This window comes from Eptatretus burgeri, unplaced genomic scaffold (assembly GCF_056783735.1).
Source record: "Eptatretus burgeri isolate ZD-2024b unplaced genomic scaffold, Ebu_testis_v1 Ebu_testis_scaffold_57, whole genome shotgun sequence".
Lineage (NCBI taxonomy): Eukaryota > Metazoa > Chordata > Myxini > Myxiniformes > Myxinidae > Eptatretus > Eptatretus burgeri.
In genome coordinates, this window is record NW_028222007.1 from 51,976 (window position 1) to 66,793 (window position 14,818).

Below are 14,818 nucleotides of genomic sequence, written 5' to 3' on the forward strand. Positions count from 1 at the left end.
TCTACCGCTAACTACAGCGTCAAGGCTTACATGCCGTGAATGAAAAGAACGGAGTCTCAAATTCAAAATCCTTTGCTTTGTTCGAGCGGTCGGTTCACACCTAATCCAATAACGTTGAGTCATTTCCTTGGACAAAACTAAAATGAATTTACCTCATTTTCCTGTTCCCGAGCTGCACCCTTCAATCAAGGTGTCAATCGAACACCGTTTATGTCGTCATCGAACAGAGAAAGCTGAGTTCGTGTCTGTGGGACATAAGCTCCGCCCATTCTACAGGCCACGCCCTCCGGAAATCCCCGCCATCTTTTTCTCTCCACGTCAAGCTCAGATTGTTTTGAAGGCCTTAAGTAAATTTGAAGACTGAAAAACGCATCTTTTTATCATTACATGGAGAAACCGTTATGAAGAAAAAAAAAAGTAACATTTTGATTACACCTCAAACGAGGTAATGCATGTTTTGTCCGTAGCGATATTGGCCGTGATTATACACCGCCCAATGAAGGTACGTTAATTCTCATGTTACACAGACGAAAGAAAATAGCGATATTTCTTGAAAAAAAAACTATGTGGGACGTAAAGCACAGGTACTTTCTGTCTGCGAGACAGTGACACGTCGCTTACCAGGATTTACAATGACTGTAACAAGCAAAAATGTCCCGTGTTCGCTTCCGTGAGAAGTATGAAAAAAAGACGTCGCTACGCATGACGTCATCACGCAGCGACGTCAACAACAGCAGGAACACTCGAATGGTTTATTAACTCAGTGAGATGGTTCTCATTTTGCTGACCTTGTCAGGGTGACAGTCTGAGTAAACACACCTGGTGTTGTGTCACAGCACGACAGGGGCTCAAACTGAAGACCCTGACACTGTACTCCTGCAGGCCGGCAACGTTCACCGTCAAACCAACACGAGGCTCACCTCCAACAACGAAAACAAAACCACAACTTAAATGAAGCAAAAGTGTTTCAAACGAACTTTATTGTTTATTAACTGCAAAATGTACAATGTGGTCCAAAACAAACGAGCGGACGGGTCGTCACGATCACCCGAATCCTCGGATCCTCCGCGGTTCAGATATCGTGAATTCAAACGACGATAATTGAGACAAAATACAATTTAAAACTGAGACCGAGAAAATGTGTGGTCTGATTGAAGAAGAAGAAGTGTTCGTAATTTGGGAGAACAGGAAGAGGACATCTGATACCTGAGGTGTTCACCATTGGTCTCGTCTCCTCTCTCTCTCTCTTCGTGTGTGTCGACGGGATCGTCCACCTTCACGTTTTCTAAAATCTTTCCCAAATGCAAGACTTCAACATCTGTCTTTACCAGACGATCTGGAATGCTCAAGACCTTTCTCTGGTCACATGACCCAACCTCCGTGATCTCTCTCTCTCTTCCAGTATCCCCCTCTCTGCGGTGCGACCATTCTCTCCTTTCTCAACTTCTCGAGCGACACCGACTCCTGGATTTTTGATGATCTCTGCTCCTGGACCTGTCCCTCCATAGACACCTTTCTGGGTCTTGACTTCTTGATTTCTCCCAATGTCGATCCCGATTACTCGAGCCTCCTCTTCCTCTGTCGTCATATCGGCTACTTGACCTGTCTCTGTGATTATGTCTGCATCTTTCACGATCTCGGTCACGCTCGCGGTCTCGGTCATGCTCGCGGTCTCGGTCATGCTCGTGGACTCGGTCATGCTCGCGGTCTCGGTCATGTTCGCGGTCTCGGTCATGCTCGCGGTCTCGGTCATGCTCGCGGTCTCGGTCATGCTTATGGTCTTGGTCATGCTCGTGGACTCGGTCGTGCTTCCGGTCTTGGTCATGCTCCTGGTCTCGGTCATGCTTGTGGCCACGGTCACGCTCTCGGTCTTGTTTCCGGTCTCGGTTGTGCTTGCGGTCTTGGTCATGCTTGTGGCCACGGTCATGCTCTCGGTCTTGTTTCCGGTCTCGGTTGTGCTTGCGGCCTCGGTCACGCTCTCGGTCGTGCTTACGGTCTCGGTCGTGCTCGCGGTCTCTCCCTTGACATTTGTCACGTTCTCGGTTTTGATCTCTTTCTCGAGTCTTTTCTCGGTTCATTTTGTCCCTCCCCTCAGCAGAATTGCCCGAAATGCTTTCTTCATCCTTTTTCGGTTCACGTCCTTTGTCCTGGTCCAGAGAACGGTCGTGGTGCGATTCTTGATATCGGGTCCAGTTTCTTGATTGATCCCGATCATCACGTCTCTCCCTGTTTCCAAATCTGTTCACGTCACTCTCTCTGTCCTGATCCAAATGCCAGTGCATGACCCTGGCCTGTTCAAGTTCTTCTCGTGTTCTTTCCAAATCCTGACTTTGTCTCCGTTCTACTTCCTCGACATCTGGTAACTTATGCTCGCCATGTTTATCCAAATGCTTCAAAAACTGATCTTTATCTCGGTGACATCTTTTACCACCAGGCATGAAAGGACCACCTTCTTTTGGTGGATCTCGACAGTTATTTCGTGGGTAATCTTTTTTCCATCCTCCACTATTTTCCGAAAATTTTACAGGGCCTTGCAATCCAGAACCAACATGAAAGTGGCTCGGAGACCGATTTGATGATCCAAAGTCTTGGGTCAAAGGTGATGGCCGGTATTGCAGAAAAGGACGAGGTCCAGCAGGGATTCGTCGTGTGAGACGTTTGAGACGTAATCGAGCATGAAGGTCACAAGGACCTCCAAATCTTGGTGTTTCTGGAGAAATCTTTGTCGAACGTGCCCCGAAGGGCCATTGAGAAACAGGTGTGGGGAAAGAAGGCCACTGCTTTGTAAAAAAAAATTCATGAGCCGGTGGTGCTTCAGAATGACAGCTCAAAGAACTAAATTTTGGAGGTGGGCACGGAGGACCTACTTGTTCAGCTGAATATTTCAGTGGGTACATGTGCACTTGGGAATGAGCTGTGACTGAACCTGGTGCCAAGTGTGGAAGCACAAGACACAACCCTGATAATGGAGGATGTCCAAGAATGCTTGGTTTTGGTGGTGGTGGTGGAGGGGGAAGAGGAGGAGGAAGAGGAGGAGGAAGAGGAGGAGGAGGAGGAGGTATGTTTGGCAGAAGAATTCTAGAAACAAGCTGAGAGGGTGGTGCCATTGGAAGCCGAAATGGCAGCATCTTGCCATGTGGTGGTGGTGGTGTTGTTGGTGGAGGGCAAGGTGGATGAGGAGGAGGTATGTTTGGCAGAGGAATTCTGGAAACAGGCTGCGAGGGTGGTGCCATTGGAGGTTTAAATGGCAGCATCTTGCTATGTGGTGGTGGTGGTGGAGGAGAAAGTTGGGATGGTGGAGGACTTTGAACTTGCTGAATGAAAGTTGCAGGTGGTAAGTCAAACTGATGAATAGATGGAGACATCAAAGAATGATTCCCAACAGGCTGGTTTGGCTGAGGGGTTTGTCGCAAGGGTTGCCATGTGTGCAAATGTGGAGTTGGCACGTTTGGAGGATGAGTGTCGAATGCCAGATTTCCTCCAGAAATAACTGGTGGTACAACTGAGGGGGGAGACCCTGGTGGAGGGACATGAAATCCTCGAGGTGGAATTCCGAATGGGTTTGCTGGATGATTGTAAACCTCCCCAACGATGGGTGGGCCAATGAATGAAAAACCAGGGTGGTGCCCACTTGGCTGAGTTTCAGATGTAGACGTGGAAGCTTTGTCTTTTTCAGAAAAATGTAACATTTTTGAATCACCTCGAGAAAATCTTGCGCCAGTCGTTTCATCATTGAGAACATCCTTTTCACTCGGTGAAGGAGACGAAGAACCGCGATCTTGCTTGCGATTGACTGGTTGTTTTGGGTTTCGTTTTGATGCCTGACCTGGATCACGATTTGAAAGAACAACCGACAAAGGACTGGCCTGTATCGATTCTTGTTGCTCGGACTTTAACTTTTTCTTTTCTATTTCTCCGTTAGTCCTTTCGAGTGTTCCTGGCTTTTTCGGAGTGGCCGGTTGGTCGAGACATGGTGTTGCCCGAACAGAACTGCGAAGAACGTTGTTTGCAATCGTCGCTGCGTCATCAAAGATACCACCTTCGGCATCCTCTGGAGCACGCTGTCGTTTTTTAACCACCGAGCTTTCAATCTTTCCACCAGCAGCCTTTGTGGAAGACAAAGGTGATGATGATTTTGACCTCACTGATTGCTGTGATTTTGATCCATCTTCCTCCTTGGGGGTTTCCTTATTTCCAAATAACATCTTCAAGAGGTATTCCAATGGTGTCCTGATTGGCTGCTCGACTGACGATGTGGAAGGAGAAACATCACCCAGTTCGTCTCGCTGCAACAAGGGAATTTGTTTTGAAGAAACAATCTCAACTTTAGAAACTCGAGGTCGTGGAGGAGGAGGTGGAGGAGGAAGTGGTGGTGGTGGTGGTGGTGGTGACATGGTGAAGAGAGTTCTTGCGACATTTGCCTTTTGGGACGTACGAACTGATTTGATTTCCTTTCCTTCTTTCCTCCAAGTCGATGACTCCGCAGCATCGCTGGAATGTTTAGTCTTTTTCTGATCAGTGCTCGTTCCGCCACTCTTGTCCGCTTGTGCCGCAGTTTCGGTCAGCTCCGTCCCACTCCTTCGTTTTACACTCGACTGCTTTATCACCAGGCCGAGAATCATGTCTGAACGTTGAGATTCCAACCCTGAAAAACAAACAAACAAACAAAAAACAAACCAAACTCCAGATCAAACGAAGGACGAAGACAACCACAATGACACTCAATACAAAGCACTCGATTCCAACCGTGGAATTGAAAGCAATCGAGGAGTGAACCGGCAAAAAGGGGGAAAAGGGGGAAAACGAGAGAGAGAGGGAGAGAGAGAGAGAGAGAGAGAGAGAGAGAGAGAGAGAGAGAGAGAGAGAGAGAGAGAGAGAGAGAGAGAGAGAGAGAGAGAGAGAGAGAGAGAGAGAGAGAGAGAGAGTCCAAGGTGCTCCGATGGTTGGCAGTGAGTGCACCAGAAGTCGTGGGGGGGGGGGGAGACAGTGGCACTTGTATATGTGGAAGAATTGCGTTATGGAGCAACTGGGTTGCCCAGAAAGCTCAGATGGCAGAGCACTGGCATGGTCTGTTGGAGGACCTGGGTTTGATTCCTGGTTTTGGTCCTGTTGTTTTCACACATATATTTATGATGTTGGTTCTTGTCCTCTTCATTTCTAATGAAATAAAAAGAACTTCAAGCAAATTTAAATTCTTCCCATGAAATGTTTTTTGTTTTTCTTTAGAGTCGAGGCTCATGGAAGAGCGAGAACACAGAACATCACAAAAGGAAGGGCAGGAGGAGAAGGGGGAAACGCAAACAGCAGAGCGGAGGGAGAAAATATACGAAGACGGACGAACAAGAGATGCACGTAACGATGATGGGTATGGGAGAACGCAAGGGGTAGACAAGATGGACGGAGAAGGAAAATGTTTGGAGGGGTGTGGTGTGGTTTAATGGATGGAGAAAATATCACGGTTTGGGATGGGGGATGATCTGACAAAGGAATTAAAACTGAATTATTTGAATTTCAGGTCTTTTCAGTACCATGTTATTTGTTCTCCAGAATCTATAAAATACGATTCACAGCTGTCAGGATGACATCAGAAAGTCAAGAAAATCTCATTGACAAACTTGGCAAGAACCTTCGAGGACTCGGACACCACCCAGATGACACCTGGGATCCCAAAAGGGGATGGGTGAAGGGAGAGAGCGAGGGGGAGAGAGAGAGGGCTGTGGATGGGATGCTTGATCACAATGGAGATGGATAATCCGTACCTGGGTTGTCGAAAGGCAGCAACTGTTTTGGAACAGGATGCAGAGCAGGCAAAGGGATGAGGTACACGATCTTGAGGGAGTGACAGGTAACATAAATGACGCCATAACGCTGACAGCGATTGAAGTGGCCGTACAGAGACATGTAACCCACAGCTTCTTCGTGAGTGACAGGATGGAAACGGATCATGCAAATATCCTGTCGTGGATCAAGATGGGCAGAAAAAAAGAGGAGTTATAAACATGAGGATGAAGGATTGAGAACATGAGGGGTTCATCAAGGGATCAAGAATGGCACTCGGTGGAGCGCATACCCCCGCCAGGCCGAACAGGTCACATTTTCGATCCCACTGATTGGCCAGATCTGGATTCGGACCTGAACAAAAATTTAATCGGCTTGTTCTTGTCACCTGACCAACTCATCCTCCGAGTTTTGTCATAATCCATCCACAAATTTTTGAAACATCGTGCTCGGTTTCGTTTTTGGCCAAATCTCTCAATGGTGAAGAATCACGAATTTTTTTTTTTTAAGTTCTTGTAACTGGATCCCGATTCGGATAATTTTCTTCTATACTCAGTCGAGGCTCGTACAAGAGTTAGCACAGAACATACAACAAAGGGAGGAGGAGACAAGAGGGGCGAGAGAGGGAAGCACAACAACAGTAGGGAACAGAGACATCAGGAGATCTGTGGGGAAGAGAGGGATGGGGCTGGGTACCCGGGGTAAACAATATGGTACCACAGGGACTTTCAGGAAGGAAAACAGGGAATTTGAAGGAGGTGCGTTTGGGATGGATTAACGGGAGTAAAAAAGATCATGGTTTTGAATGGGGGAAGATATGAGATGGTGGTGAACAGCTGTTTTGAAGACTTGGAGGGAAGAGTGGGATTGAAGAGCGTGTGAGAGTTTGTTCCCCACAAAAGAGGAATGAAAGAGTGAAGGTGAGCAGTGATTTTGGTAGTTTCAGCAGAAGGAGGTTGCTGGTGGAGGTTGAGTGCGCTGCGGAAATATGGAGGAGGGGGGGAGGCAGAGCACAGACAGGACGGGGGGGTGCAAGGCCAGAGAGGAGACTGTAGAAAATAGAAAGACCACCGACCTCCCTCCGGTGAGAGAGTGAGAGGCCCAAAGACTCAGCCTCATCGTGGGAGATATCAATGATCCTAAATGCCTTGGTTTCCACTGCGTGAATCTGAGAAAGGTGGGAGGCAGGAGCACCAGCCCAGGAGGGAGAGCAGTACTCTGCGGACACTCTGTGGAGGCAGGAGCACCGCAGCATCAGGCTGCGGACGAAAGCTTTGTAAGTGGTCAGGAGCTCAGGTGGGCCGAGGAAGGACTTTGCACGACGGAGGATTCCCAGTCGGCGACTGGCTTTGGAGGCCAGGTTGGAAATGTGGCTTTCCCAGGAAAGATCATGGCAGATAGTGAGACCCAGAAGCTTGAATGAAAGGACTTCTGCAAGAAGATTGTTGAGAAAGTAGATGGGGGGTGGGGGATTTCAAGACGGTCCTTTCAGAGAGACATAGTGAGAGTGTGACATTTGTCCGGATTGAAAGACATGTTCTACGTGTTGGACCAGTTTGTGATTTTATCCAGATCTGCAGTGAGCGAAGAAGCTGCTGCTTGCCAGTCTGAGGGATGACCGATGGTACGGCAGAGGGTGGAGTCATCACCAAAGAGCTAAAGAGGATTTTCTCGAGAGTCGGAGAGATGATTGATGAAAACCAGAAAAAGAACAGGGCCCAGAACACAGTCTTGAGAAACTCCAGCCTGGACAGGAAGAGGGGATGAAAGAACTCCATTTAGGGCCACACGATGACTGCGACAGGAGAGGAAGTCTGTGAGCCATGAGTGGAGATGGTCTTGTATACCGTAGGAAGAGAGTTTGGAGAACAGGGCAGGGTGCCAGACCGTGTCAAAAGCACGTGATATGTCCAGGGATGTGGCTCTGATCTCATGTCTGGCATTGAGGACCTCCATCCATTGTTGGGAGAGCAGAAGCAGCATATCCAGGGTGGAGTGACCTGGTCTAAATCCAAATTTATCATCGGAGATCAAGCCATTGTGGAAGAGGAAGTCTTCACCAAAATCAAATCAATTAGTCCTTGTTACACACCCAACCTGATTATCAAGTTTCGTCCGAATCCGTACACAACTTTTTGAGACATCGTGCTCACAGGCAAACTGACAAACAGACACAGGGATGAAAAACATAAAGTTGTATGAACTGTAAGCTATTAGGACCGGAAGTAATGATTATGTTGCGTCACATGACTAAAACAAGGAAACGAGACGCATGAGGAGGCCATTCGGCTCATCTTGCCTGTGCCACATTAAGACCACACCAAATATGTCCATCAAAACATCATCACATTAAGGGAATAAGGGGAGGAGTGGGGATGAGACAATGTGGTACACCCAAGGATACGCAGGAGGCCCTTGGTCCGATCACTGTCTACTCTGTTGAATAATTCATCTTCACTTATTTTATCTCTACCTGTCATTATCTTAAACATCTCCATCATATATCCTCGAAACCGCCTCCTTTCTGGAGTATCAAGCCCTGTCTCCTTCAGTCTCTCCTCATCGCTGAGTCGAGCTCGGCCCAGAATCCATCGAGGAGCCCAACGCTGAACCCTCTCGATATCTCAAAAAAGTTGCGGACAGACTCGGACGAAACTTGGTGGACATGATGGGTATGTGACGAGGACGAACTGATTCGATTTTTTGTTGGGGTCCGAATCCAGATCCGACCTCTCAGTGGGGATACAAAACATGAAGTGTTCAACCTGGCGGAGGTGTGTGCCGCATGCTGTGCGTGCTCTACCGAGTGCCCTTGAAGTTTGCTTGGTTTTCTTGTTATAAATCCTCCTCCCCCCTCCCTCCCCCCAGATTCAATCCCCACCCAGAATGTTTGACCAATTTATCCTTTTAAAACATTCTCCATTACCTTGAAGCCTGATGTTCTGAGCTTTCCAACGTAATCCCACACCTTATTGGGCAAGATCTTCCCATCGAGATGTAACATGTCAGGAAATTCCTGCATTTCAGAATAAAAAACAAAATCAAGTGTTAAGACGTTAAATGGAAAGAAAATCTCATTTTGCTTCATGTGGAGTACAGGAGCAAACTGCCGGCGCTTTAACCACCATTCAATAACAATCACTTCTCACTTCGGAAGCAGCTGATTGCAAAGTTGAAAAACAACAGAGTTCCACCAGGCATGTCCGAATATCAAATTTTTATAAAAAACATTTTTCCCCCTTATTGACCCCTATGACCCCAAGTCCCCACCTTCTGGGGGCACGAACCGGGGGTAAAATCTAATTATTATTATTTTTACATATTTCATGCGTCCCACAATGTTGATTGCATACACAAAGTTCCATTAAAAATGTTTAATCTATACGTTTAAATTACGTGTCCATGGATACACAAAGTTTCATCATTGCATTCTTTGGGATTTGACCTTTTGGCTGGGGACCTGAGTATGTGCCTTTTCAAGGTTTGATATTAATCGGACAAGTGCTTCCCAATTTATGGCCATTTATTTACCAACCAATGACATGACACGTTGCTGCGTAGGCGTGGCTGCGTAGGCGTGGCTGCGTAGGCGTGGCTGCGTAGGCGTGGCTGTGTAAGCCGGTGCACGGCCGACCGACGATGATGTCACGGGCCATGCCGGTTACATGGCAGCGAATGTCATGGCAAGCAAAGACAGGGAGGTAAACTTGATTTTAATTAACTCTGTGTGTGGAAGTGTGGTTGTCGCGAGAGTGAGGGGACGGCCTGTGTGGTTGTCGTTTCTGGCTCGCGGTTTGAAAGTTTTTTTTTTGCACGTACGCCCACACACGTACGGGCACGCACGTACGGGCACGTGAGAGCGAATGAACGGCCTGTGTGGTTGTTGTTTCTGGCACGTAGTTTGAAAGTTTTTTTTTGTTTTGTTTGCTCGTACGGCCATGCACGTACGGGCACGCACCTACGGGCACGCACTCGTAATAATAATTGCACAATAATAGGCAGTAATAAAAAGAATAACGTGATACAATGACCAATGTCTGTCAACCAAGAACGACCTATATATTGTCTGTCAACCAATAATGACCAATAACGTCCGTCAACCAATGACAGGACACGGTGCTATAACGTCACGAATGATGTCACAAATAATGTTTATTTATTTTATGTTTTTTTTTGCACGATTGACGTCACAATTCTTCTTCTTCGTTTGGTATGACGTCACAATCGACGCTGGGGACCTCAGTATGCGCCTTTTCAAGGTTTGATATCGTTCTTCATCCGTTTCAGCTGTTTCCCAAGTGTTTCCCAAGGTTTGAAAGCTGTTTTTTTTCCCAAGGTTTGAATTAATTGTTCAAATTATTAATTAATCCCAAGGTTTGAATTTTCCCAAGGGAAACAGCTGTTTCCCAAGGGTTTGAAAGCTGTTTTTTCCCAAGGGTTGAATTAATTGTTGTGCTTGGTAGACATTTGTGAATACATTTACAGAGAGAGGGGCGAGAGAGGAGGGGGGAAAGAGGGGGGGAGAGAGGGGGGCAAGAGAGAGGGGGCATCACAATCAAGAGAGGGGGAGAGAGGAGGGGGCGAGAGAGGAGGGGGCGAGAGAGGAGGGGCGAGAGAGGAGGGGTGAGAGTAGGGGCGAGAGAGAGGGTCGAGAGGAGGGGCGAGACTAGGGGGGAGAGAGGGGGGGCGAGAGAGAGGGGGCGTCACAATTCTTCTTCGTCTTCGTTTTATATGACGTCACAAATGACGCTGGGGACCTGAGTATGTTTCCCAGGTGTTTCCCAAGTTATGGCCATTTATGATACAGTTGGTCCGATCTAATTGAAAAAATGCCCCAATCCAGTCGTCGTTTACGAGAGCGAGGGAACGAAGCTGCACATACTGGCACGCACCTACGGGCACGCACCTTCGGGCCCGCACTCGTAGACTTAAATTTTAATAAAACTAGTGCGGGCCCATACATGCATGTCCGTACGTGCGTGTCCGTACGTGCAAAAAAAAAGATGAAGAATTGTGACGTCAATAGCACCGTGTCCTGTTATTGGTTGGCAAATAAATGGCCGTAACTTGGGAACCGCTTGTCCGATTAATATCAAACTTGAAAAGGCACATACGCAGGACGCCAGCAATATTCCTGGCAAGTTTCAATTAGATCGGACAAGTGGTTGTCGAGAAACGGCGGTCGCAGACACACACACAACAATTAATTCAAACAAAAAACAGAGCCTCGCCCCCCTCTCTCCCCCCTCCTCTCTCGCTCTTCTCTCTGTAAATGCATTCACAAATGTCTACCAAGCACAACAATTAATTCAAACCTTGGGAAAAAACAGCTTTCAAACCCTTGGGAAAATTCAAACCTTGGGATTAATTAATAATTTGAACAATTAATTCAAACCTTGGGAAAAAACAGCTTTCAAACCTTGGGAAACACTTGGGAAAAAGATGAAACGGATGAAGAACGATATCAAACCTTGAAAAGGCATATATTCAGGTCCCCAACGTCAATTGTGACATCATACCAAACCAAGAAGAAGAATTGTAATGTCAACTGTGCAAAAATCAATAAATAAACATTAATTGTGACGTCATAGCACCGTGTCTTGTCATTGATCGACAGATAAATGGCCGTAACTTGGGAACCGCTCGTCCGATTAATATCAAACCTTGAAAAGGCACATCCGTGGGTCCCTGGCAATATTCCTGGCAAGTTTTAATCAGATCGGACCGGTGGTTGTCGAGAAACGGTGGTCGCAGACAGACAGACAGACAAGCCGGTAGGCGGACATGGGTAGTCGACTACCCAATATAACCTGATGCGATGGGCCCGTTCGATAGGGAATGACCTGAGAATTAAGCACAAGAAAATTCATGATTCCAGCTTCAAGGGTTAATGCTGCATATTGTTTTTTCGTTAAAATACCCCCACATTTAGAGGTTTTTCGGCTGTTGCTAGGCAACGGAGGGGTCCAGACCAACGGTTCTTTCTCACACAAAACTAGGACATACCATGAACCTACCATACCAGTTTCATGTATATCTGACTCATAGTCTCTGAGATATAACGAACTTCGTTTTTTTATTGTTTTCGACCAGGGTTCATTCAAAGTCTATCTTCTCCGACAGTTTTAATAGGATCCGGCTGGAAATTTTTGACAATATGGCTGAATGTACTGCCCACAGTCGCTCGTGGCACGATTTTTGATTTTCGAAAAAATTAATTTTTTATGATTTTTCAAAATTTCAAAGTCCCGTTGCTAGGCAACGGTGATGCCCAGAGCAACGGTTCTCATTTGCACACAACTCGGTCATGGTATGAACCCACCAACCAAGTTTCATCGAAATCGCCATTGTATTCACTGAAATCGCCATTTTAAATGCTGATAATAAGGGTTGAACAAATCTCAAAAATATATTTTTTTTTCGACTGGATCGACTACCCAACAGACAGACAGACCCACACACAGATTCCTGGAATTATAGATAGATAATGCTTTTTAAAGAACGTTTTTTCAAAAAAAATCTCAAAGAGAAAGTGGAGGTCAAGAAGAAGCAGAGGAGAAGGAGAAGAGGAAGCGTAGGAGGTGGAGAAAGAAAGGAAGCAGAGAAGAGTCGGTGAAGAAGAGGAGGTAGAAGAAAGTGAGTGAAGAAGAGGATGAAGAGGAAAGGAAAGGAAGCACATGGAGGAGGAGGAGCAGTATAAGGTATAGGAAGAGTATGAATAGGAGGAGGGGAGTGTGAAAAAGAGGAGAGGTGGTGAAGAGGAAGAGGGGAGTAGAGAAGAGGAGGAGAGGCAGAAAGAATGTCAGAGCTTCACCACCAATATAAAACACTCATTAAGGGGAGATGCATCAGCAAAATATACTATATACAGGTATGTATATATATATATATATATATATATATATATATATATATATATATATATATATATATATATATATATATATATATATATATATATATATATATATATATATATAATGTGTTTCATTCCTTCAGCATAATGAACCTGAGATCACAGCATTATAAAGCAACAGCTAACAGTGCACAGCCCATGCACACAGTGGTGCTTGCGTGATATCATCGCCGAACACGGAAGAATCTCCCATCTTGGGCAGACCATGAACAGCCGCCGACACGAGTTCGCCGAGTGAAGAGGAAAACGTCTTCTCGTCCTCACAAACATAAGTTGGCACCTGTATGCTGAATAAGCACCAGAAACCTCCAGCATGAACACCAGCAAAAGAGGGTAACCTTCTCACCTCCGCCACGCCGGTCATGGAGCCCGACACAGGATACGCCTTCATCAGCACGTTGGCGACACCGTGCAAGTTGACAAATCCCTTCCACAAACTCTCCAAGTGTGACAAAGCCCACGACTCGATGACTTGGCTGGAAATGACAGTAAAGAGCGAACACACGAACACCCCACATTAAAAACGACCACACCGGACGGAAGCCTGACGGGAGCGTCCGACAACCTCGAGAGCGGTAATTCGCAACAGTGTAACCATTTGCGGATTAAACGAATGACGTGATAGATTTTGTGCTGAAAAAACAAGAAAACCGTTCTCAAGAGAAAAGTAGTCACGCGGGGACTTCCTCGGTGGAGAAAGAGAATTTTGTTCCCGACGAAGGCCTGTCTGCGGGAGAAACGTCGAGCCGAGCGAACCCATTGGTCGTAACTGGTGAATGAGACGTACGTACGCACACGTTAAATTGGAAACCTCCCATTGGAAACGTTCATTATTTAAAAAACAAATCAGGGTAATGATTCACAAATTTAAAATCCAACATGGTGAACACAATTTAATGAAGCACGTGTGAGTAGAACGTCTCTAAAAGATTCCTCCTGCATTCTTACGGAGGACGATGGGGGTCGGTGGGATCCGCAGCTTGACTGTGATAAATGTAACCTGGTCCGTGTGTTTCGAGTAGGTTCGATCGCTACGTAGCAGGGAGCAACGAGAGGTGGTCGTTCTGTTACACGTGATGCCGAGGCAGCGTATGTAATTCATAGACGGGATAGTCAGGGTAATATTGTATGCGTGAAGACCTCTTGTTTGTGGGCGGGACCAGGTGTAGACTTCCCATCACAAAAAGGCACCGATGTCACACACTTCAAAAAGGCGGACACGTTGAGTCTGGCCAGTGTGTGCCAGCCCCAGTGACAAGCAATGTAATGCTCTGTGGGGCCCGGAAGCATGCAATGGATTTGTTTTTATCGGAACCACTCCGTGGGCAGGACGGCCCTGAGGACGACTCCACCCAGAGGGACGAGGAGGGGCCGAAGGAAGGACACAACAAAGCTCCCGCCACGTAGGAGGCCTGAAGGGTGAAGAAGAGGCTCCACCAAGGAACAGAGTCACGAGAGCTGGTTCGGGGTGCAAGTTCCGAGGTTCCCGTCGTCGCTGGCGCTCTTCGTGGATGGCTTGTCTCGTCTTTGGCTCACTTCATCGCTGGCTTTCATAACGGGCTGCTTCATCGCCTTCGACCCTACACATTGTGCCGAAGGAAAGTCCTCACCTGTAATTTAATGTTTGTATTCGTGTGATCTATAGTACCTGGTGTGGGTTCGGTTTTATTTATTTATTATTCATCATTGTATAAAAAGTTTGCGCGGTCCCTTCTCCCTTGTTTTTGTGTCTGTTGATTCGTTTCGACTGCTCCGAATGGCTCATGTCGTCCACCTTTCCCCCCCATATTCTTTATAAATAAACATTTGAAAAGGCAAGAACTGGATTTGATCCATCTGCTTCTCGTGTGTGTGTGTGCCGTCAGTTTCAGCTTGTTTGGGCGACCTTGGGGAACGGTAAAGATTAATTAATAACTGCATGCAGTCGTTTAGAAACAGGTCGGCCATTTTCTGGGACAATGGATCCCCGTGCCAATGGCCGTGTTAACGGAGGGTCTGACGTGAGGGTGTCATTCCAACCTATCGTTCAAGATTTCCTGCAGGCACATTCGTACACAATTACCTCCAACACCGAAGGTGTTTGTTGGGTCGCTGAAATAGGTGACCCTTATTGTCAGTAATTCT

At 46.7% G+C, this 14,818-nt stretch overlaps 1 protein-coding gene across 1 annotated transcript in view; it reads right to left on the reverse strand.

Annotated features, from left to right (window-relative positions):
• Positions 1–963: 963 nt before the first annotated feature.
• LOC147007662 (uncharacterized) overlaps positions 964–14,818 on the reverse strand; it is a 33,514-nt gene continuing 19,659 nt past the window's right edge. The window contains 4 exon segments of the mRNA XM_085866625.1: positions 964–4,645; positions 5,760–5,955; positions 8,705–8,794; positions 13,041–13,170. Coding sequence (XP_085722751.1) covers positions 1,440–4,645; positions 5,760–5,955; positions 8,705–8,794; positions 13,041–13,170 — 3,622 coding nt within the window. The 3' untranslated portion in view covers positions 964–1,439.